The following is a 23,998-nucleotide window of genomic DNA, read 5'->3' as shown; positions in this document are numbered from 1 at the left end:
CATCAATATTCAGGGTTATTGATTCCCATTGGATTTTTTGTGTGGAGTATCCAACACAGAATTGATCGGGGCTGTTAGAGAGATCACTCTTGGCTCTCCTGTGAGCTTCCTAGTGACCTTCAAATCTCTTTTTACAACAGAAGCAACGTGGTCTAGTGGATAGAGCACGGGCCAGGGAGTCAGAAGGACCTGGGTTCTAATTCCGGCTCTGCCACTTGCCTGTGTCACCTTGGGCAAATCAGTTCCCCTCTCTGTGCCTCAGTTATCTCATCTGTAAAATTGGGATTAAGACTGTGAGCCCCATGTGGGACAGGGACTGTGTCCAAACTGATTAGCTTGCATCTTCCCCCAGAGCTCAGAACAGTGCTTGACACATAGTAAACGCTTAACAAATATCATCATCTTATTAACAACAATCGCATATTGCTGATTTTGACCCAATCTTGTGTTTTTGCAGTTTGTTTTACCCTGGGAGTCAGGATCTGGGTTCTCGTCTGGCGTGTGACCTTGGTCAAGTCATTTAACTTCTCTTATCTTAAATGTATAATGGGGATGAAGACTGAGCCACATGGGGGAAGTGGACTCTACCCCTCTACCCCAGTGCATCTTACAGTGTCTGGCACATAGAGCACTTAACAAATACCGTAAAAGAACGCCATCGATGATTATCCTGTACAGTTGTCGCTATTACAGTGCCTGGCACATAAGCACTTAACAAATACCATAAAAAATGCCAGTGATGGATTATCTTATCATTGTCGTCGTGATGACAATGTCCACATAGTTCTGAAACTTTCCCCAGGTTTCACTTAATCTGGTTCTCCAAGTTGCTAGCCAACAAATTCCATGAAAATGCTCTTCATATTTATTAAGCAAAAATAGGATATAATAGTAGGCATAATGGTTTTACATTTGCTATGTTAGGGCTTGTTATAAAGCTATTCTTTTTCAGTCTACCTTCATATGGAAACGTGCCTGGTCCCCTGGAGAATAGGAAATGAAAATAATGGTAACATTCACTCAGTGCTCACGCATTTGAGTCTTTTCACTGTAGTTTTGGAGAGAAGGCGGTTAGGGAATTAGATCACATCTATCTGGATAGAACATGATAGCCTAGCGGAAGAAATTTTTGTGTGCAAATGCATGGCATCGGGTAAGGCTCACGTACACTGGCATAGGTTTTTACCGAGTGTAGCCTCCACGTGAGAATATGTAAACACAAAATAATGTTGACTGATAAGCGAATACACAGGTCTTTAATACATAATCCCCTTTACCAACAGTGTATCTCCCAGGCCTTTTCCCCATGCCCAATAGAAAAGGCATCTACTCTAGTTTTCTGTCAAGTCTTGCTTGATTTTTGCACAGTCACTAATCGTTACTGAGTTCCAGTAAAGTTGATACTGAGGAAAACGTTATCTTCATTCAGCAGAAGACACTAAAAGATAAGACAGATGGCTGGACAGAGAAGTCTGGTCTTATAATGGTCCTTTCTTCAAACCACTTGGTTTAATTTCTTCCACTGATGCAGCATTTGAAAGTAATGAATGAAATCTATATATTTTAGTGAGAAAAGGTTGCCTTAGGTTTCGGTGATCCTCAATACATTATATGAGGCTATTTTAAATTCCTCCAAGAACTAGTAACATCTGACTACCGGAGGGATTTATCAATATGCATAGGAAAAAAAAATTATTGAGCGATTTTATCTATATTCATCTTTATTGAGAGACATTTTGGTTCCTGCTCTTTTTATTTTGAGATGCAGATTTTTCTAGTACTTACAAAGGTGGACTATTTAATCGGGAACCTATTGTCTACAGTATATATATTCATCTGTGTATTGCCATCTGTTCCATATTTGAAGGATGTGACACTAGTAATTTTTTATATTTATTTTCTAATCAATTAACTGTTCCTGATGGGTTTTTTTTTTTTTTTTACTGCTTTCTGCTTCATCTTTGTCTCGTGGCTTTCGCTCTCTGTAAGGTCTATCACTCTCCTCTCTAAAATTGTAAGCTACTTGAGGGAAGCTCCTTGAGCTACTCTTGTTCTCTTTCAGTCACCAAGTGGTATTTATTCACCGTTTACCGTGTGCAGAGCATATATTGAGCATTTGGGAGAGAACAATACAATAGAATTGCAGTTGCTTAGTACATTGTCTAGACTCGGAGGCTCAATAAATAAAATTGGCAAAATCCTATGTTTCTGAGTGTGGCTGAAAAAAATAAGGTGGATGCACCATTTTAGACTTTAGATGTAATAATTGTCTTCTACTGCATGGCTACAGTTGCAATTTGCAGATGCGGTCATTGCTTTCTAATCTGCCTGCCAAAGTTTTTGCTCAAGAGCGATTCTCTTCTTACGGCCACCCTCCAGACTGATCTGCCTGCTGCACCTGTCCCCCGACGCTTCCTTCAGACTTGAAAATGTTTGTCTTGTCACCTTTGCTTGACTGTCCCATTCTAAATCGTAATTCAGAAGTCGCTTGCTTAACACCATTCTCATCAACAGTCGTATTGCATAAAGCAACACGCTAGGCCGAGGTGGCCAAACTGGAGCTCTTTTTCACGTATTGTTCAGATGCCTGTTATGTTATCTTATTTGTTCATTCATTCAACAGTATTTATTGAGTGCCTACTATGTGCAGAGCACTGTACTAAGCGCTTGGAATATACAATTCGGCAACAAAGAGAGACAATCCCCGCCCAATGACGGGATTACAGTCTAATTTGTTATGGGGGCAGTCATGCCCTTGTCCACATGCATGCAGGCCAGGGTGACCCAGCCTCTGCTCCAACCTCTCTTGCTCGCTATTCACAGTATTCCCTTACCCCGGAGCCTGCTCGCTATTCCCGTTAAATGATTTGTTGGTGCGTGTGTTTGGTCTGCAGCGCTCACCATATTACGTTATTGGTTTGTGACTTCAGCATTCAAGAGGCCTAGTCATTCCCCTACCAAGTGTCTGGGAACATTCAACAGAAGTTCCTGCTAAATTTGAACGGGCCTGGGAGTCAGAAGGACCTGGTTTCTAATTCCAGCTTTACTACTTGTCTTCTCTGAGATCTTGGGTAAATCACTTAACTTCTTTGTGCTTCAGTGACCTCAGCCGCAAAATGGTTATTAAGATTATGAGCCCCTTGCGGGACGTGGACTGTGTCCAAACTGATTAGCTTATATCTATCCCAACGCTTAGTGTAGTGCTTGGTGCCTTTTTATTAGCTCCAACTCATCTGCATGTCATTTTGTGTATATGCTGCTGGCGTTGTCAACCGGCCGAAAGTAGCTCCTGTGCGACTGCTTCGATGACTTTTGAAAATGTTTGTTGCCTGTTGAAAGAATTTCTCAGGATTTCCCAGCCCAAGTATTAACAGCAGCTAGTAGATGACTTTTGAAAATGTTTGTTTCCTGTTGAAAGAATTTCTCAGGATTTCCCAGCCCAAGTATTAACAGCAGCTAGTAGATAGACCTCTTTATTCTCAAGCACGGCATTGTAGGATAACTGGGAAAGCACCGTACCAACCGTCCAGCTCTACTGTTCCTAGGGTGAAAGAAATGACCGGACTGAGCATCTTCAACTCTGACTCAACAAACCATACTTTTGTGCCTTAAGATCTTGGTTTGACCTTCCTTCATAACTGGGGTGAAAAGGAATTCTGTGTCTTGGCTTTAAGTAAAGAAATTACAACCGGGATTTGGATTTCCTAGATTCGGAAACAAGTAAGTGTTCAATACGTGATAATAATAAGGTTGGTATTTGTTAAGCGCTTACTATGTGCCGAGCACTGTTCTAAGCGCTGGGGTAGACACAGGGGAATCAGGTTATCCCACGTGGGGCTCACGGTCTTAATCCCCATTTTACAGATGAGGTAACTGAGGCACCGAGAAGTTAAGTGACTTGCCCAAAGTCACACAGCTGACAAGTGGCCGAGCCGGGATTCGAACCCATGGCCTCTGACTCCAAAGCCCGGGCTCTTTCCACTGAGCCACGCTGCTTCCCAAGTGATAGTGTATCAGTGGTATTTGTTGAGCACTGTACTAAGCTCTCGGGAGAGTACGATATAACAGATTCGGTAGACATGATCCCTGCCCATTATGGACATAAAATTCTCTCCTTGTTCCCGTTTTTTATTTGTATTACTTTGTTCCGTGGTAAATCCCTATCCTGTTGTTTCTGCAAATCTGTATCCTAAATACATGAAAGCTACTTGGGTCAAATGTGATACTTGATATAAGTTAATTGACACCTTACAAACCTCTATCACTTTGAGGCCAGAGATCTCCCTCTCACCCTAAATGACCAGGCATACGACAACCCTCCCTCACCAAATCATCCATGTCAAGTTCTTTAGGCATTTGATATTCGGCCGACCCCCCCATCCCCAAAGCCCTTCTGTACGCATCTGTGTTTGATGTATTTATTTTAACATCCGGCAGGGAACTTGTCTACCGACTCTGTCATTGTGTTGTACTCTGCCAAGTGCCCAGTACAGTGCTCTGCACATAGTAAGTGCTCAATAAACACCACCGGTAGATTCTCGTGCGCCTGAAAGGACACTGGGTAAGTGGGGCAACATTATCCCTCCACCTAGTTGACATTTGCAAGAGTCAGGCCAACTCTGTACATTTACTGTGTATGAGGAAGATGTGACGGTGACAGTGTTGTACAAAGTGAGCCGAGTCCTGGGGCCGGTTCTAACTCAGTGGTTCCCTCAGGCCAGACCGAAGTAGCCGTTTCTGGCCCGGAGGCCTCCAGGAGATGGGGGGATCTCGGTGACTTCCGAGGGTTGACAGGAGAGAAGAGGGATCCCCGAGGTCTCCAGAAAGCTGAGAGGAGAGAGGGGAGGGAATCCTAATGGCCTCCAAAGGGCTGACCTGAGAGAGGGAGGATCTCAGGGGCCTTCAGAAGGCTGACGGGAGAGAAGGGGACGGGGGAATCTCGGTGGCTTTCGAAGGCTGACGGGATAGGAGGAACTTAATGGCCTCCAGAAGGCTGATAGGAGAAAGGAGGGAATCTCGATGGCTTCCGGGAAGCTGACAGGAGTGAGGCACGGGGGGGATCTCGATGGCTTCCAGGAGACTGACAAAGAGGCCGGTGGAAAGAGCCCAGGCTTGGGAGTCAGAGGTTGTGGGTTCTAATCCCGGCTCTGCCACTTGTCAGCTGTGTGACTGTGGGCAAGTCACTTAATTTCTCTGGGCCTCAGCTACTTCATCTGTTACAATGGGGATGAAGACTGTGAACCTCACGTGGGGCAACCTGATGACTCTGTATCTACCCCAGCGCTTAGAACAGTGCTCGGCACATAGTAAGCGCTTAACAAATACCAACATTATTATCTCGATGGCTTCCATGAGGCTGACAGGAAAGAGGCGGGGGGATCTCGATGGCTTCCAAGAGACTGAGAGGCGGGGGGGGGGGATCTCGATGGCTTTTCCAGGAGGGTGACAGGAGAGAGGCGGGGGGGAATCTCGATGGCTTCCAAGGGACTGAGAGGAGAGAGGCAGGTGGAGGGGGATCTCGATGGCTTCCAAGAGACTGACAGGAGAGAGGCAGGGGGTGAGATCTTGATGGCTTCCAGGAGGTTGACAGGAGAGAGGCAGGGGGAATCTCGATATGGGAAGCAGCGTGGCTCAGTGGAAAAGAGCCTGAGCTTCGGAGTCAGAGGTCATGGGTTCGACTCCCGGCTCTGCCACTTGTCAGCTGTGTGACTGTGGACAAGTCACTTCCCTTCTCTGTGCCTCAGTTCCCTCATCTGTAAAATGGGGATTAAGACTGAGCCCCACGTGGGACAACCTGATTACCCTGTATCTCCCCCAGCGCTTAGAACAGTGCTCGGCACATAGTAAGCGCTTAACAAATACCAACATTAGTATTATTATTATTATCTCGATGGCTTTTCCAGGAGACCGAGAGGAGAGAGGCAGGGGGGATCTCGATAGCTTTCAGGAGGCTGACAGTAGAGAGGCAGGTGGAGGGGAATCTCGATGGCTTTCAGGAGACTGAGAGGAGAGAAGCAGGTGGAGGGGGATCTCGATGGCTTCCAGGAGACTGAGAGGAGAGAAGCAGGTGGAGGGGGGATCTCGATGGCTGACAGGAAAGAGGCAGGTGGAGGGGGGATCTCGATGGCTTCCATGAGGCTGAGAGGAGAGAAGCAAGTGGAGGGGGGATCTCGATGGCTGACAGGAAGGAGGCAGGTGGAGGGGGGATCTCGATGGCTTTTAGGAGGCTGACAGGAGAGAGGCAGGTGGAGGGGGATCTCGATGGCTTCCAGGAGACTGACAGGAGCGAGGCCGGGGGGTGGGGAGGGGGACGGCAGTGGCTTCCAGGCGAGAGTCAGGGGGAGGACGCCGATGGCGGCCAGGAGGCTGCAGACAGAGGGTGGGGGGCATGTCGATGGTGGGCCGGAGCGAGGGAGGATGCGGGCCCCACCCTGGGCGGGGACGAGAGGCCGCATAAGAGAGGGGCTTGCGCGGAGGAGGAGGAGGAGAAGGAGGAGGAGGAGGAGGAGAGGGCGGAGCGGGGAAGGCTGAGGACAGGCCGGAGGTGGCACAACATGGCGGCGGCGGCGGCGGGCAGGACCGGCAGGGCGGGCAGGACCGCCGCCCTCCGCCTGCTCGGCTCAAGTAAGTCGGGCCTCATCGCCGACATCCTCCCCGCCCTCATCGGCACCGGGGACACGACAGCACAGGCCGCCTCAACCCCCCCCCCCCCCATCGGCCTCCGGGTGACCAGGAGGCTGTGGCTTAAGCGCTTGCTAGGCGCCGAGCACTGTGCTCAGCGCTGGGGAGATCCCACGTCATCTCCCTGTCTTCGGCCCCATCCTGCAGATGAGGGCATTGAGGCACGGGGAAGATTCATAATAATGTTGGGATTTGTTAAGCGCTTACTAGGTGCAGAGCGCTGCTCTAAGCGCTGGGGGAGATCCAGGGTCATCAGGTGATCCCATGTGAGGCGCTCAGTCTTCATCCCCATTTGACAGATGAGGCACGGTGAACAATAATAATAATAATAATAATAACGTTGGGATTTGTTAATAAGCACTTACTAGGTGCAGAGCACTGTTCTAAGCGCTGGGAGAGACGCAGGGGAATCAGGTGGTCCCACGTGAGGCTCTCAGTCTTCATCCCCATTTGACAGATGAGGGCACTGAGGCACAGAGGATAATGATACAAAATGCTGGTATTTGTTAAGCGCTTACTAGGTGCAGAGCACTGTGCTCAGCTCTGGGGGAGATCCCAGGTCATCTCCCAGTCTTCGGCCCCATCCTGCAGATGAGGGCGTCGAGGCACAGGGAAGATTAATAATGATATTGGGATTTAAGTGCTTACTAGGTGCAGAGCATTGTTCTAAGCGCTGGGGGAGATACAAGGTCATCAGGTGGTCCCATGTGAGGCTCTCGGTCTTTATCCCCATTTGACAGATGAGGGCACTGAGGCCCAGAGGATAATGATACATGAGGATGGGATTTGTTAAGCGCTTACTAGGTGCAGAGCGCTGTTCTAAGCGCTGGGGGAGATACAGGGTGATCAGGTGGTCCCATGTGAGGCGCTCAGTCTTGAGCCCCATTTGACAGATGAGGGCACTGAGGCCCAGAGGATAATGATACATGAGGATGGGATTTGTTAAGCGCTTACTAGGTGCAGAGCGCTGTTCTAAGCGCTGGGGGAGATACAGGGTCATCAGGTGGCCCCACGTGGGGCTCACGGTCTTCGTCCCCATTTGACAGCTGAGGCACGGTGAATAATAATGTTGGGATTTGTTAAGCGCTTAGTATGTGCCGAGCAGTGATCTAAGCGCCGGGAGGGGGATACAAGGTGATCAGGTTGTCCCACGTGGGGCTCTCGGTCTTAATCCCCATTTGACACCTGAGGCATGGTGAATAATAATAATTTTGGGGTTTGTTAAGTGCTTACTGTGTGCAGAGCACTGTTCTAAGCGCTGGCGTAGTTAGGTGATCAGGTTGTCCCACATGGGGCTCCCAGGCCTAATCCCCACCGTGCAGATGAGGGAACTGAGGCACAGAGGATGAAGATACGTGATGATGCTATTTGTTAAGCGCTTGCTAGGTGCCGAGCACTGTGCTCAGCGCTGGGGGAGATCCCACGTCATCTCCCTGTCTTCGACCCCATCCTGCAGATGAGGGCGCTGAGGCACAGGGAATAATAATAATAATAATGTTGGTATTTGTTAAGCGCTTACTAGGTGCAGAGCGCTGTTCTTAGCGCTGGGGGAGATACAGGGTCATCAGGTTGTCCCACGTGAGGCTCCCAGGCTTAATCCCCATCTTGCAGATGAGGGCACTGAGGCACAGAGGATAATGATACATAATGATGTTGGTATTTGTTAACCACTTACTATGTGCAGAGCACTGTTCTAAGCGCTGGCATAGATAGAGGGTAATCAGGTGGTTCCATGTGGGACTCTCAGTCTTCATCCCCATTTTACAGATGAGGGAACTGAGGCACAGAGGATAATGATACATGATGATGGGATTTGTTAAGCGCTTACTAAGTGCCGAGCACTGTGCTCAGCGCTGGGGGAGATCCCAGGTCATCTCCCACTCTTGGTCCCCATCGTGCAGATGAGGACACTGAGGCACAGGGAATAATAATAATAATAATGTTGGTATTTGTTAAGTGCTTACTATGTGCCGAGCACTGTTCTAAGCGCTGGGTCATCAGATTATCCCCCAAGAGGCTCACCGTCTTCATCCCCATTTGACAGATGAGGGCACTGAGGCACAGAGGATAATGATACATGATGATGGGATTTGTTAAGCGCTTACTAGGTGCAGAGCACTGTTCTAAGCGCTGGGGGAGATCCCAGGTCATCTCCCAATCTTCGTCCCCATTGTGCAGATGAGAGCGCTGAGGCACAGAGGATAATGTTACATGATGCTGGCATTTGTTAAGCACTTATTAGGTGCAGAGCACTGTTCTAAGCACTGGGAGAGATGGGTCATCAGGTTGTCCCACATGGGGCTCCCAGTCTTCATCCCCATTTTACAGATGAGGGAACTGAGGCACAGTGAATAATAATAATGTTGGTATTTGTTAAGCGCTTACTATGTGCAGAGCACTGTTCTAAGCACTGGGGGAGATCCAAGTTAATCTCCCAGTCTTTGTCCCCAGCGGGCAGATGAGGGCACTGAGGCACAGAGGATGATGATAAATGATGCTGGTATTTGTTAAGCGCTTACTAGGTGCCGAGCACTGTTCTTAGCGCTGGGATAGATCCCAGATCATCTCCCAGGCTTCGTCCCCGTCGTGCAGATGAGGGCACTGAGGCACAGTGAATAATAATAATAAATGATGTTGGTATTTAAGCGCTTACTATGTGCCAAGCACTGTTCTAAGCGCTGGCCTAAATAGAAGGTAATCGGGTTGTCCTACGTGGGGTTCCCTGTCTAAATCCCCATCTTTCAGGGAACTGAGGCACAGAGAATAATGATAAATGATGATGGTATTTAAGTGCTTACTATGTGCCGAGCACTGTGCTCAGCGCTGGGGGAGATCCAAGGTCATCTCCCAGTCTTCATCCCCATCGTGCAGATGAAGGAACAGAGATGAAGATGAAGGCGCAGAGAATAATAATAAATCTTAATGGTATTTGTTAAGCGCTTACTACGTGCCGAGCACCGTTCTAAGCACTGGGATAGATCCAAGGTCATCTCCCAGTCTTCATCCTCATCTTGCAGATGAGGGAACTGAGGCACAGAGAATAATAATAAATAATGCCGGTATTTGTTAAGCGCCTTACTATGTGCCAAGCGGTGTTCTGTGCTGGTGTAGATACAAGGTAATCAGGTTGTATCTGTTCTCAGTCTTAATCCCCATCCTACAGATGAGGGAATTGAGGCACAGAGAATAATAGTAAATAATGATCGTTTTTGTTAAGTGCTAAGCACTGTTCTAAGCGCTGGCATGGATAGAAGGGCATCAGGTTGTGCCACTTGGGGCTCCCAGTCTTAATCCCCATTTTACAGATGAGGGAACTGAGGCACAGTGAATGATGGTATTTGTTAAGCGCTTACTTCGTGCCAAGCACTGTTCTAAGTGCTGGCATAGATACAAAGTAATCAGGTTGTCCCACTTTCATTCATTCATTCATTCTATAGTATTTATTGAGCGCTTACTATGTGCAGAGCACTGTACTAAGCGCTTGGAATGAACAAGTCGGCAACAGATAGAGACGGTCCCTGCCGTCTGACGGGCTTACGGTCTAATCGTGGGAGACGGACAGACGAGAACGATGGCGATAAATAGAGTCGAGGGGAAGAACATCTCGTAAAAACAATGACAACTAAATAGAATCGAGGCGATGTACATTTCATTAACAAAATAAATAGGGTAATGAAAATATATACAGTTGAGCGGACGAGTACAGTGCTGAGGGGATGGGAAGGGAGAGGGGGAGGAGCAGAGGGAAATGGGGGGAAAAGAGGGCTCCCAGCCTTCATCCTCATTTTACAAACGAGGTAACTGAGGCACAGAGTGATTGATTACTAGTAATCGTATTTATTGAGTGCTTACTGGGTGCAAAGCACTGTAATAATAATAATAATTGTGGTATTTGTTAAGCGCTTACTATGTGCCCAGCACCGTACCAAGCGCTGGAGTAGATAGAGGCAAATCGTGTTGGACACGGTCCCTGTCCCATGTGGGGCTCACACTCCCAGTCCCCATTTTACAGATGAGGTAACTGAGGCCCGGAGAAGTGAAGTGACTTACCCAGGGTCACACAGCCGACACGTGGCGGAGTCGGGATTAGAACCCATGACCTTCTGACTCCCAGGCCCGTGCTCTGTCCACTACGCCATGGGAGAGGACAAGAGAACATCAGGCACATTCCCAGTCAACATTGATTGGTGGTCTTTGGGCTACCTCTTCCTCCAAGAAGCCTTCCCAGACTAATAATAATAATAATGTTGGTATTTAAGTGCTTACTATGTGCTGAGCACTGTTCTAAGCTCTGAGGTAGATACAGGGTCATCAGGTTGTCCCACGTGTGGCTCCCAGTCTTCATCCCCATTTTCCAGATGAGGTAACTGAGGCCCAGAGAAGTGAAGTGACTTGCCCAGTCACACAGCTGACAAGTGGCAGAGCTGGGATTCGAACCCATGACCTCTGACTCCCAAGCCCGGGCTCTTTTCACTGAACCACGAAGCCCCACTTTTCCTCATCCCCCACTCCCTTCTGCTTCTCCCTGATTGGTTCCCTTTTGCTCTTCCCCCGCTCCCCTCCCATAGCATTTATATATATATGGCTATCATTTTATTTATTTATATTGATGCCTGTTTATTTGTTTTGATGTCTGTTTCCCTCACTCTAGGCTGTGAGCTTGCCCACAGCTTGTCTGAGCTTGTCTCTTTTGCGTGTTGTGGGCAGGGATTGTCTCTCTCTATTGCTCTGTTGTACTTTCCCAAGCGCCTAGTACAGTGCCCTGAATGCAGCAAGCGTTCAGTAAATGTGACTGAATAAATGAATGAATGAAATGGTAGTGCCGGGCTGGGTGTGCCCCATCCAAAGCAAGTGAAAGGTTAAAAGGGACACCGGGCCGGGGGAGTTGATGTGGCGACTCTGTGACCCAGGGACAGTGGGTTAAAGGGACACTGGGCCGTGGGAGTTGATCTTGCGACTCTTTGACCCAGGGACAGCGGTTAAAAGGGACACCGGGCCGGGGGAGTTGATCTTGCGACTCTTTGACCCAGGGACAGCGGTTAAAAGGGACACCGGGCCGGGGGAGTTGATCTTGCGACTCTTTGACCCAGGGACAGCGGGTAAAAGGGACACCGGGCCTGGGGAGTTGATCTTGTGACTCTGTGACCCGGGGACAGCGGGTAGAAGGGACACCGGGCCGGGGGAGTTGATGTTGCGACTTTGTGACCCAGGGACAGCGGGTTAAAGGCACATCGGGCCAGAGGAGTTGATCTGGCGACTCTGTGACCCAGGGACAGCGGGTAAAAGGGACACCGGGCCGGAGGGGTTGATCTTGCGACTCTGTGACCCAGGAACAGCGGGTAAAAGGGACACCGGGCCGGAGGGGTTGATGTTGCAACTCTGTGACCCAGGGACAGCGGGCTAAAGGGACACCGGGCCGCGGGAGTTGATGTTGCGACTCTGTGACCCAGGGACAGCGGTTAAAAGGGACACCGGGCCGGGGGAGTTGATGTTGCGACTTTGTGACCCAGGGACAGCGGGTTAAAGGCACATCGGGCCAGGGGAGTTGATCTGGCGACTCTGTGACCCAGGGACAGCGGGTAAAAGGGACACCGGGCCGGAGGGGTTGATCTTGCGACTCTGTGACCCAGGAACAGCGGGTAAAAGGGACACTGGGCCGGAGGGGTTGATCTTGCGACTCTGTGACCCAGGGACAGCGGGTAAAAGGGACACCGGGCCGGGGGAGTTGATGTTGCAACTCTGTGACCCAGGGACAGCGGGCTAAAGGGACACCGGGCCGCGGGAGTTGATGTTGCGACTCTGTGACCCAGGGACAGCGGTTAAAAGGGACACCGGGCCGGGGGAGTTGATGTTGCGACTCTGTGACTCAGGGACAGTGGCCACCTCTTGGGCTTTGCAGATTCTGCCTGGGAGTTACCTAATAAATGCACTTTGCAGGAGACGGGCTGCTTGCGGAATGAAAGCTTTCTGAGGTCCACCCCGCGGGGCAAAAGTGTCTATCATCAGGCCTGGAGCTGCAGCCGTCTCGGTGGGACGCGTGTACTGAGATAGTCCTAGCGCTGCTGACGACTGGAAACCAGTTGTGAGGGCTTGATAGCGTGTGGTGGGGCGATAGGTGACGCCCCGGGAGACTGCAGCAAATTTTGGCCCGACGCGTGTGTTTTCCTAGAGAATCCCTGGCTAGAATTAGACTGATTTTTACCTCTCCTCTGTTTCCCATCCTTCCCATGTGCATATTACCTCTGATTTGTTACAGTTTTTAAGCCGGCGAGCCCGTTGCTGGGCAGGGATTGTCCCTATCCGGGTCCGAATTGTACATTCCAAGCGCTCACAACAGTAAGCACTCAGTAAATACGATTGAATATTATGATGATGGTGGTAATTGAGGTATTTAAGCCCATCAAGCACTGTACTGAACACTGGCTTGATACTTTAGTCAGGTTGGACGTTCTCCCCGTACAGCCCTTCTTATTCATTCAATAGTATTTATTGAGCGCTTACTATGTGCAGAGCACTGTACTAAGCGCTTGGAATATACAATTGGGCAACAGATAGGGACAATCCCTGCCCATCGACGGGCTTACAGTCTAATCGGGGGAGACGGACAAAAACAAGACAACTTAATCACGATAAATAGAATCAAGGGGATGTACACCTCATTAACAAAATAAATAGGGTAATAAATAATACATACAAATGAGGACAGTGCTGAGGGGAAGGGAGGGGGGAGAAGCAGAGGGAAAGGGGGCTTAGTTGAGGGGAGGTGAAGGGGAGGGACAGAGAGGGAGCAGAGGGGAAAAGGGGAAGCTCAGTCTAGGAAGGCCTCTTGGAGGAGGTGAGCTCTCAGTAGGGCTTTTAGGAGGGGAAGAGAGCTGGTTCTTAGGCTATAAACCCCCGTACTTGAGGCTCGTGGTCGGAGGAAGGGGAACAAGCGGCGAGTACCCATTTTACAGATGAGGAAACGGAGGCACAGAGAAGTGAGGTGACTTGCCCGTGATCACACAGCCAGCGAGTGGCAGGGCTAGGATTACAGCGCAGGTCCTCTGTCTCCCGGGTCCACGCTCCAGGCTGTGAGACCAATGTGGCCTCACCCTCAGGAGCCTATTTGACTACTTTCTATTAATTCAGTCAGGAGTATTTTATGAGTGCATATTGTGGGCACGGCCCTGTTCTGGGTGGTTGGGAGGATACAATTAAAATCAAAGTCATGGTCTCTGTCCTCGGGGTGCTAGGAATTGATCAGTCATCAAAGAAAGAGTCAAGAAGTTCTACACAGAACCTTTCTAGACGGTATCTGTTATGACTGTTGCCTCACTGAGAAGAGGATGGTTATCCCGGAGGGAGTCGATCGCAAAAGGGATTCTACAGAGAAGGGAAAGTGGTTTGATCGTGGGAGTGAGAATCAGGTCTCCGGAATTCTGCTGTTTTCTCCCTGGCAGATAAAGACGTCCAACTCCTAGACGCTAAAAGAAAGAGTAAGAAAGTGCAGTTTCTACATTGTCTGAAGTAGAGTAACAGAACTGAGTCACCCAAAATTAATGGCCCGAGCAGTTTTGATGCGCTGTCTGTCCAACCCCCATTTCTTCTTCTCCCCTCTTTGATCCTGGTTAAGAGATCCAGGAGAGTTTGGTATGATTTTCAATTGTTTTGTATTTTATATTGCCTGATTTGTTTTGACACAGATTCCAAAAGCTACTTGGTGATGATAAACACTGATAGCTGTATTTTTCTTCTGTTAGTCCTTCTCGCAGTTTAGGGCAGCTGAGGAATTGAAATAATGATTTCCCCTTATTTCAGTAAGGTATGTTGTAAAATGGGTCTTATGTGACCTGTTTTTTGTTGTTTTTCTAGTGGGTAGTGGTAGGTGCCTTAGCATGTTGGAAAATGTTTTTTTGTGCACATAATAGTGCACTTTAATAGTGCAATCCTAAGGTAAGATAATTCTTGTTGGAGGAGGGCAAGGAGTAAATGTGTGTTGAGTTGTGCTTTTTGTACATTTTTACTCCTTACAAATGAAACTTTTAGAGATGTAGAAATGACATTTTTTAAAAGTCCTTTTATTTTAAATTTAATGTGAGAAGTATCCTAAAGTTGTTTCCGTTCCTGTCCCTGGAGATTCCAGGCCCCGCAATCCTCATTCTCTTTGTATTTCTTCTTAGGCGTAAAATGGAAGGGATTGAGAATTGAGGGGTCATATCTGTAGCTTTCAGTCGAGATCTAATAGTGGCTTTTTTGTTTAACTACACGATCCTTCACTTCAGCATAGACATATATTCCCCATCGCCTCTCCAAATCCTGGCTACCCGAGTAAACCACAGTCTCTGAAATCCCCTGAAGTCCCACCAACTAATGTAGTTTTCATTTTTAATTGGAATATCAGGATGCCAACCTGAGCTTGCCTGCCTTCCCCATCTGTTTCCTAGGCTGCAAGAGCAGAATGGGGGAGGAAATACAGTGGCCAAACCTCCAGCATTCTGGGACGTCTGTACTTTAAGTCCCATAGGCGATGGCACTTAAATGACACACATTTTAATGCGGGGGTTTTGGACTGTTGAATTTTTACCTTTCCTTCATTGTGGTTGTTTTGTTGTTATTGTTATATCTAGTCTGTCTTATACTCTCCCAAGTGCTTAGTACAGTGTCCTGCACATAGTAAGCACTCAATAAATGCCACTGATTGATTTGATATATGTTCTTCCCCATTTTGAGCTGCTCGTAGACGTGAGACAGTGCTTTAAAATTGATTTTTGGTTTGTACTCCAGTGTTCTGTATAATGTTTTGTACACTGTAGGTGCTAAAAGTGTACGTAATGCACCTAAATTCACCTAATGCATGCAGGTTGCATTCTTGCTAAGGAAGTACTCCCCCTGTGTCCACTGACCCTCGTGGGCACACATTAATAGCTCCTGCTGCATCTTCCTGTATCAGCGGGTGTGTGTCGTCAGAAGACAGTTCTCCAAAAGTTCCCCCATTTTGCCATCATCTTTTATCCAAAATGCACAGTGAAATACATGTTCTGGCAGAACTGAATGTAATAATAATATACTGAGGAAACTCCAGCCCAGACATGAAGTATTTAAAGTGAGCGAGAACAGCTTGGGGTCAGTCGCGAAGCAGACTGACCGGTTTGTCCGGGGCAGTTCAAATTGATGGATTTTTGTCCTTTTTTTTTTTAAAAATACCTTAGGGTATTTTAGGAAAACTGAGGCAGAAGTTCTGCCTAGGTCGATTGCTATGGAGCCTGAATGCTGTGATCAGTCATTTAAAAGCAATATCAACTTTTGAGGGGGGAAAGTGTGACGCTTTGTGTAATAGCTCAGTGATGGTAAAGTAATTAAACAGGTAAATGAAATCACATGATTTCTGCACATGAGATTCTGGAGGGAACAATGAGGGAGCACGATAGATATTTCTTCAGCTTGGATTTTGCCACCGTGAGTTTGGCAACATACCAAACTGACAGCGTTCAAAGCTGTGAGTGTCCTCCTCCCTTACGTCTGTGGAGACTGGATTCTTCTCTCAGAAGGTACATTGACTTTGCTCACTAAGCCCGTCAGTGTCTTCTGTGAGCTTTTCTCCCCATCCGGAGAAACAGAATCACCAACGGTGAGTTCCTGGAATGCAACTCGTTCACTATCACTGAGGCAAGTTCATAGCAATCGCAGATTTGCTGAAACAGTAGCAGAGTAGCTACTTGAATGGTAAACTGAAGTGAGCAATGAGAAGGAAGGCAGAATAGATGTTTCAGAGACCTTATGGGACAAAATCTCACGCAGTGTGGTTTTTGGGTTAGAAACTTTCCCCACTAAGGAATTCAGAAGACCTGGGTTTTAATCCTGGCTCTACCGCTTGCTTTTGGGGTGACCTTGGACAAGTCACTTAACTTCTATGCTCTCAGTTTCCTCAACTCTGAATTGGGGATTCAGAACCTTTTTATTTTTTTACCTCGTACTTAAACTCTGAGCCCCACATGGGAAGGGGACGATGTCTGACATGATTAACTTGTACCTACCACAGTGCTTATAACAGTGCTCGATCATACCTGTCTCGCTGCCGACCCCTCACCCACTTCCTGACTCTGGCCTGGAAGGCCCTCCCTCTTCACCTCCAACAGACAGATCACTCTCCCCACCTTCCGAGCCTCACTGAGGGCACATCAACTCTAAGAGGCCTTCCCTGAGTAAGTTCTCATTTGCTCTCCTCCCACGTCCCCCTCACACTTGGATTCGCACCCTTTATTCACCCCACACTCAGCCCCGCAGCACTTATATGAATATCTGTAGTTCATTTATATTAATATCTGTCACCCCTTCTAGACCGAAGGCCTGTTGGGGGCAGGGAACATGTCTGCCCACTCTGTTATCTTGGGCTCTCCCCTGCACTTAGTACAGTGCTTTGCTCACAGTGAGTGCTCGATAAATACGATTGACTGTTTAAGCAGTTAACAAGCACCAAAATTATAGTTCGAGCAGACCTAACTGGGCTAGAGTCCAGGCATCCTGACTGCCAGTGTAGGTTGGGGAAGTGAGTATTTAAGAAATTCCATTCTTCTTCTTCTAAGTACTATTATTACTACTCTGAAGCAGTGTGACCTAGTGGAAAGAGCGCAGGCCTGGGAGTCAAGAGGATCTGGATTCTAATCCCAGTTCCACCACTTGTCTGCTGTGTGACCTTGGGCAAGTCACATACCTTCTCTGTGCCTGTTAGCTCATCTGTAAAATGGGGATGAAGTCTGCAAGGCCCATGTGGGACAGGGATTATGTCCAACCTGATTACCTTGTGTCTACCCTAGTGCCAAGAACAGGGCTTGACACAGAGTTAACACTTAGTAAATATCATTATTATGATCAACGGTGTAATAATAATTAGTTTAGTGTTTGGCCTCTGTGTTCAAAGGCAGTAGTCTCATCAGAAGCTTCATAGTTTTTAATTGAGGTGCAGGACATTCCTGTAAAATTGCACTACTGTTGTCTCGGTGATAAAAAAATATTGCACGCCTAACTACTTTACTTTTGTCTCAGTGATAAAAAACAACGTGGCCACTCACGTTAGAGCCCATCACCCATGGCGACATCAGTCTGGGGCTGCAGCGACAGCAGCAACGGTCAGACAAACTGAAAGAACTAAACCTCACGTTCAACCAGAGAAGAGGTAAGAGTGTATTCGAAGCCGAGATTTCCATCTCTATTGATGAAAACACCTTTGGGTGTAGGCAGTTGTGGAGCAAAGGTATTATATGAACGCAGTGAAGTAAATATTTTGGTGTCCTTGACCCTCTCTTCCCTGGCTAGCACCTATCAGCAAATATATGACTACAAATTTGTTTATGCTAATGGAGAAATAATTCAGAGTGTTGTATAAATGCAGTGGAGATAGTTTTGAATATTTTATGAAGTGTAAAATGCCATGAACCACTTCTATTGTTCACAGCCCGTTGTGGTGATAACATTAAGTGTCCAAAACTGCAAGGCATCAAGTAGAGTAGTGTCAAGGACACTAAGTATAGAAGAGACACAAATAGACTATTATTTGTTTTGCAATATTTAGAAGCTGGTGTTGTTTGTATTACTTTCTCTTAATTTAGTAATGATTACGTACCCTAATGCTGAAACTCTTTATTTCATAATCCGTCTTTAAGTTTCCCTGTATAAATTTTAGGTAGCTATTCCGTAGGGAAACCGTGGATCAGAAGATTAAAATGCCAGACATATGAGAGCATTTTAAATGGGTTTTGTTATGGAAGTGAGCACTTAAAGGGAGGGAAGTTGACCGTTCAGGCTCTGAGTACAGATGAATTGTCTTTGTTTTACATTTTAGGGGAAGGGATTGGATTCTTGACTGTGGTGTTTGATTTTGTATTCTGGGAAAAGTAGAATTGCTCCGTAATTTACTAATGGAGCCATTCATCACTCACGGCACGGTTTAGAATGAAAGGAATGGGTGGTTAAATGTGCCCAAATCCTGTACTTATCATTCACCTACAAGATGGAACATTAAGTTTTCAAAGCTGCAAGAATGATGAAGTAATGAAATACCTCATTAAAAGCTTATTCATTGCATCCAGGTCTCAGCCCAACTGAAGACGGTAAACAGAGATCAACCATCTTGAGCTTGACCTATCCTCTCAGATCAGTGTTTCCCAGGCAGAAACATATTATTTACTATAAGGTCATAATTTCTGATGGTGGAAGGCTGGATCCTAAGGGAGAAATTGGAGGCCAGAACGCAAGGGGAGAGGGGGATTAGGTGAATTAGAAAAGATTAAGAGCATCATTTTAGCTTCTTCAAGTCTCTCTTTTTGGTAACTGGGGAATATAATGTCCAGCTCCAAGGTTACATTTATAATGGTCTTTAAAGCAGACCGTTTCAATTGTTATCGAGTCTTTTGCCAAAGTAGATTTACGGACACAGTACTCTTCCTACTACAGTGTTGATTACTTTGTACAAACTGAGCAGTCAGCAAATACATAGATGAGCAAAAGGAGCAAGTTGGTTCTTGTTTGTGAAACTTAATTGAGCGATGTAGATTGGTACTGTCTTCAGTGTCCCAAGGATTCAGCGTGAGCATTCAGACTTTTATATGGCCTGTCTCAGTGAGAGCTGTCTGTAAAGTGAGTATCTTATTCCACCTACCTAACCAATGGCAGGGAATTTTCATAAAAATGAGAAATAGTTACTTATGGAAAATGTTTTGGAAACTCTGAGTCTTGTCCTGTGCTGCCGAGTCGGCTCCACCCATAGCGATGCCATGGACGCATCTCTCCCAGAACGCCCCACCTCCATCTACAGTCGTCCTGGTAGTGTATCCAGAGACTTTGCTTAATAAAAATATGGAAGGGGTTTACCATTGCCTCCTTCCACCCAGTAAACTTGAGTCTCTGCCCTTGACTCTCCCCCATGCCGCTGCTGTCCAGCACAGGTGAGTTTTGACCTGTAGCAGATTGCCTTCCACTCGCTAGCCACTGCCCAACCTAGGAATGGAATGGGTCTGCCTCTGCTTGACTCTACCTCCTGTAGTCAAGACTGGTAGAGCACTTGAAACGCTCCACTTGCGACCCTGAGAGGAGGAAACTTTGAGTAGTAATAATTTAATCATGTGGCCTGCTGGAATTGGTAGGGATAAGACTTTTAGAGTCTTTTCAGGATAGGGCCAGGTTTCCCAAAGTGCTTCTATGCTGGAACAAGGCCCTCTGATTCAGCACAAAAAGCTTTAAAACTAATCCAGACGGGGGGTGGTTTGAACCCCCACCCTCCTCAAGGATAACGCTTTGTCTCATGCTGGGATATTTGGTCTGCTTTTAATGTTGCAGACTGGGATGGAAAATGGGAATTTTTAAACATTCATTTCATTTGAGGAGCCAAATTTCTGAATCCCTTTTCTCTGCCTTGCCTCATTCTTTACCATGGGACAGTTTTTCTAGAAGAAATAGGCTTCAGAAAAATGGGTTTTGAACACAAGGATGGGACCTGTGAAACTGTACTTCCCTCTAGAAACGCGTGGAAGAAGTCAGGGTCGTCCCTTTCGGTCTATGGAACCACGTGTACACTACCATTTCCTACGTGAGGGAGTCCTGCAGTTTAGGAACAGTGATTTCCTGCCTCTTCTTCACCACAGACTGAACAGCTCCTGGTTGATCAGTGGTGATTGGTAACATGAGTAACCGAGCTTGGGTGCTGATAGATGTGGATTTCTATGCTGGATCGAGTGTTTCCTCGGTTGTAGCGCCGAGGTTAAAAAATACCATAACCTTGCCTCCCAGTGAGTGGCCGCCTGTGGCCAACTGCTTCCTGTACCCTCAAAAGAGCCCTAGAAGAGAGGGAGCAGAGTAGAGAAAGAGATCAAATGGGAAGGTTTGCTGTTTAAGTGCAGGAAGTGAGTGGAAGAGTAGAGACTGCGGGTGAAACTGAAGATGAGTTCCATGTGGAAAGCAGGAGAAAGCCAGGAAAGTGTTTTTAGGATTAAAGTGGTATGATCAGGCTGACGGAAGATTTGGGGAAGTATTCTTTTTAGTTCTTGGCCTTCAAGGTCAGTACAGTTGCATATTTGATTTTAGAAATCAAGCTAGTTCCACTGACCATCTGATTCTGACTAGTCTGGCTTTGCAGCCAAAGCTCTGGGCCGGAAACACAGCCGAAGGAGTGGAGCAGAAGTTCCCCCTTTCCTTTCCTCTCCCCTCTAGACGTTAAGCTTGTTGTGGACAGGGAATGTGTCTACCAACTCTGTTACCTTGTGCTCTCCCAAGCGCTTAGTACAGTGCTCTGCATGGTAAGTGCTCCGTAAGTATCATTGTTTGATTGATAATCTGGAATTGTAGTGAAACCAAATAGCATTCCAAAGCCAACCATTCACATAAAGCAAATTTTAAGTTCACAACCATTTCGGACCAAGGCTTCAAGGAAAACTTACCTGTTCAAGGGGCTTCCACTGTCTGCACCCTTCCATTTCAGGTTTCAAAATCTAGTACTTAGTTTAGTTTTTAGACTAGTCATTCATTCATTCAATAGTATTTATTGAGCGCTTACTATGTGCAGAGCACTGTACTAAGCGCTTGGAATGTACAAATCGGCAACAGGTAGAGACAGTCCCTGCCCTTTGACGGGCTTACAGTCTAATCGGGGGAGACGGGCAGACAAGAACAATGGCAATAAATAGTCAGGGGGAAGAACATCTCATAAAACAATGGCAAATAAATAGAATCAGGGTGATGTACATCTCATTAAACAAAATAAACAAAATAAATAGGGTGATTGAGCACCCCCAACCTGAGTGCAAAGCACTGTACTTAGTGCTTGGGAAAGTACAATAGAAATACGATGCAGGATACACATTCCCTGCCCTCCAGAAACTTGCAGTCTAATGGGGGACAAGAGGCAAATTATTTACAAAAAGGAAGAGTCAAAGGGTGAACAAGGATGATAATATAGGTGAAATACTAATATGTCAGGATAAACCTGTTGGATACATAACTGAAAATACGGAAGTGCTAACTGGGTGACTGTTGGGTTGATGCGATTTGGCCGTTGTGAATATGTCAGGAACCACTTCGTGAAGGAGATGGGGATTTCAAAGGGCTCTGAAGGTGGGGACAACTGTGATCCGGTGAATCTGTAGGAGGGGAAGCAGCGTTGCCTAGTGGATAGAGCAAGGACCTGGGAGTCAGAAGGACCTGGGTTCTAATACCGGCTCTGCCACTTGTCTGCTGCATGACCTTCGGCAAGTCACTTAACTTTTCTGTGCCTCAGTTACCTCATAAAATGGGGATTAAGACTGTAAGCCCATGTGGGATATAGATTGTATCCAACCTGATTAGCTTGTATCTACCCCAGCACTTAGAACGATGCCTGGCACATAGGAAACACGTAATAAATACCATTAAAAAAAAAAAAGCATGTTTCCGATCAAAAGAATCATGTGAGCACGGGGTGGGAGTTGGAAAAGCTGAGGGAAAAATAAGTTTGAGAGGTGCAAAGAATGTGAGCTGGCGAGTAATGAGCGAAGAACCTCATCAGAGAATGGTGAAGGTCTACCAGGATTCAGTGGACTGGAAGAGAAGGATGACTGGGAGACTCAGCCTGGTTTGGGAAAAGGAAGAGATGGAAATTAAGGATACTCCACAATTGCAATGTGATGTTTCTATGCGCTCATATTTCAGATCTGTGTTTTGAGGCATCCCTTCCTTTTTTAGTTCTCAGTATAAATCACAATTAAATGCGTTGCTCTAAAAGTCGGATTAAAGGAAGACTTAGTGACGGGGGAAAGACAGAGGAATTTCAGCGCTGCAGGAAAATAAGAGCATCTGCAAGCTAACCTTTAAATTTTGTTTTATACAGGAAACCTAAAACAGGAATATTATTGTTAAACATGGGAGGCCCTGAGACACTGGGAGATGTTCATGACTTCCTCCTGAGGCTTTTCCTGGATAGAGACCTGATGACACTTCCTGTACAAAAGTAAGAATTAGGTTTGGTCAACTATGCGTTTTTTCTTTCCTGGATAGTCATATTCCCTTACAAATATCTCTTCAAAACCAATATTATTCTTATTTTTGTTTAGAGTAAATCTTTTCTCATATTTTCAATCATGATTATCTTTTTTTTAAGAAAAAATAAACGACTGATTCAAGAGAAAGGGTGGCTAAAGGGAAATTGCTTCTGATGGACTAGGAGCTCCTAAAAATGAGGGACTGTGAGATTTGTTTACCTTTTCTGTGTCCTGGGTTCCTGTATTACTCCCCTCCCATTTTTTTCCAAAGACGGTATGTTTGTTGTATAAAATGTCATCCCAACTGCTTTGTCTGAGCACCTTCGGCTAAAAGACGAAGATGTGTGCTGTGACTGAGCACCTTCAGTTAAAAAACGAAAAAGAAAATGGTCTTGTCTTCCATTACTGTGAGCAACAAATGGTCTATCCAGCCATTGTCTTTGAGTAGTTACAAGTCACTTGGGTACTCATCACCCCTCCCCACTGCCCCACACCAACCCATAGTACGTATGCACATCTTTCTACTCTGTGAATAGTCCTCATATATTTTACTGAAATGATGTGTTTGGTTTACATATATATATATGTATATATATATTACTGAATATATATATATATATATATTACTGAATATATTACTGAATGTATATATTCAGTAAACACCAGTCAACTTACCCATGTACTGGTAGTCAGAGATCCCAGATTTTCTTCATGACAGTTTCAGCGGTCAAAACTGTTCAATCGATTAACTGATCGATCAGAAAACTGGAGCTCTTCGGCACTGATTTGAATGTGGCTCTAGAGGTCCCTGCCAGACTGCCATGCTGGCAAAGGTTACTGCTCCTTTATCCCATTGTTTAGCCAAAGATCCAGGTGTCGCAGGTGAGTTGACTGGATTTTTTTTTTAACATCTTTGGTCTAGTTAATGTCTTTGTTTTGATTGGCTTATTTGTTTTTGACTGGTGGTTAAAACAGATGACTTAATTAAATGTTGAATGATTTAGTAAGTTGGCACCGTTCATCGCCAAACGCCGCACACCCAAAATTCAGGAACAGTACAGCAGGATCGGAGGTGGGTCGCCCATCAAGATGTGGACTACCAAGCAGGGGGAAGGCATGGTGAAGCTGTTGGATGAACTGTCGCCACACACAGGTACTGGGAGGTCAAGGAAAAGGACTCAGGGTTAAGAACTAGGCACTGAAATTCTGGACTTGAATGTGGGACGACTAAGACAATTTTATATGTAGATCAAGATGAAGTTCCCGAAATATGGCTCCCCTTCTGAATTCCAACACTACAGATTCAAAAAGCAAACATTAAAATTAGTTTGAGA

The 23,998-nt window shown here is 46.4% G+C and overlaps 1 protein-coding gene across 1 annotated transcript in view; it reads left to right on the top strand.

Moving 5' to 3' along the window:
• Positions 1–6,521: 6,521 nt before the first annotated feature.
• The window catches only part of FECH (ferrochelatase), a 39,437-nt gene continuing 21,960 nt past the window's right edge, over positions 6,522–23,998 (top strand). The window contains exons 1-4 of the mRNA XM_029060797.2: positions 6,522–6,624; positions 17,704–17,833; positions 22,514–22,633; positions 23,669–23,817. Of these exons, the coding sequence (XP_028916630.2) occupies positions 6,555–6,624; positions 17,704–17,833; positions 22,514–22,633; positions 23,669–23,817 (469 nt within the window). The 5' untranslated portion in view covers positions 6,522–6,554. The remainder of the gene's footprint in view (positions 6,625–17,703; positions 17,834–22,513; positions 22,634–23,668; positions 23,818–23,998) is intronic.

This window comes from Ornithorhynchus anatinus, chromosome 3 (genome assembly GCF_004115215.2).
Source record: "Ornithorhynchus anatinus isolate Pmale09 chromosome 3, mOrnAna1.pri.v4, whole genome shotgun sequence".
Lineage (NCBI taxonomy): Eukaryota > Metazoa > Chordata > Mammalia > Monotremata > Ornithorhynchidae > Ornithorhynchus > Ornithorhynchus anatinus.
This window is presented reverse-complemented; position numbering and strand designations above follow the sequence as displayed.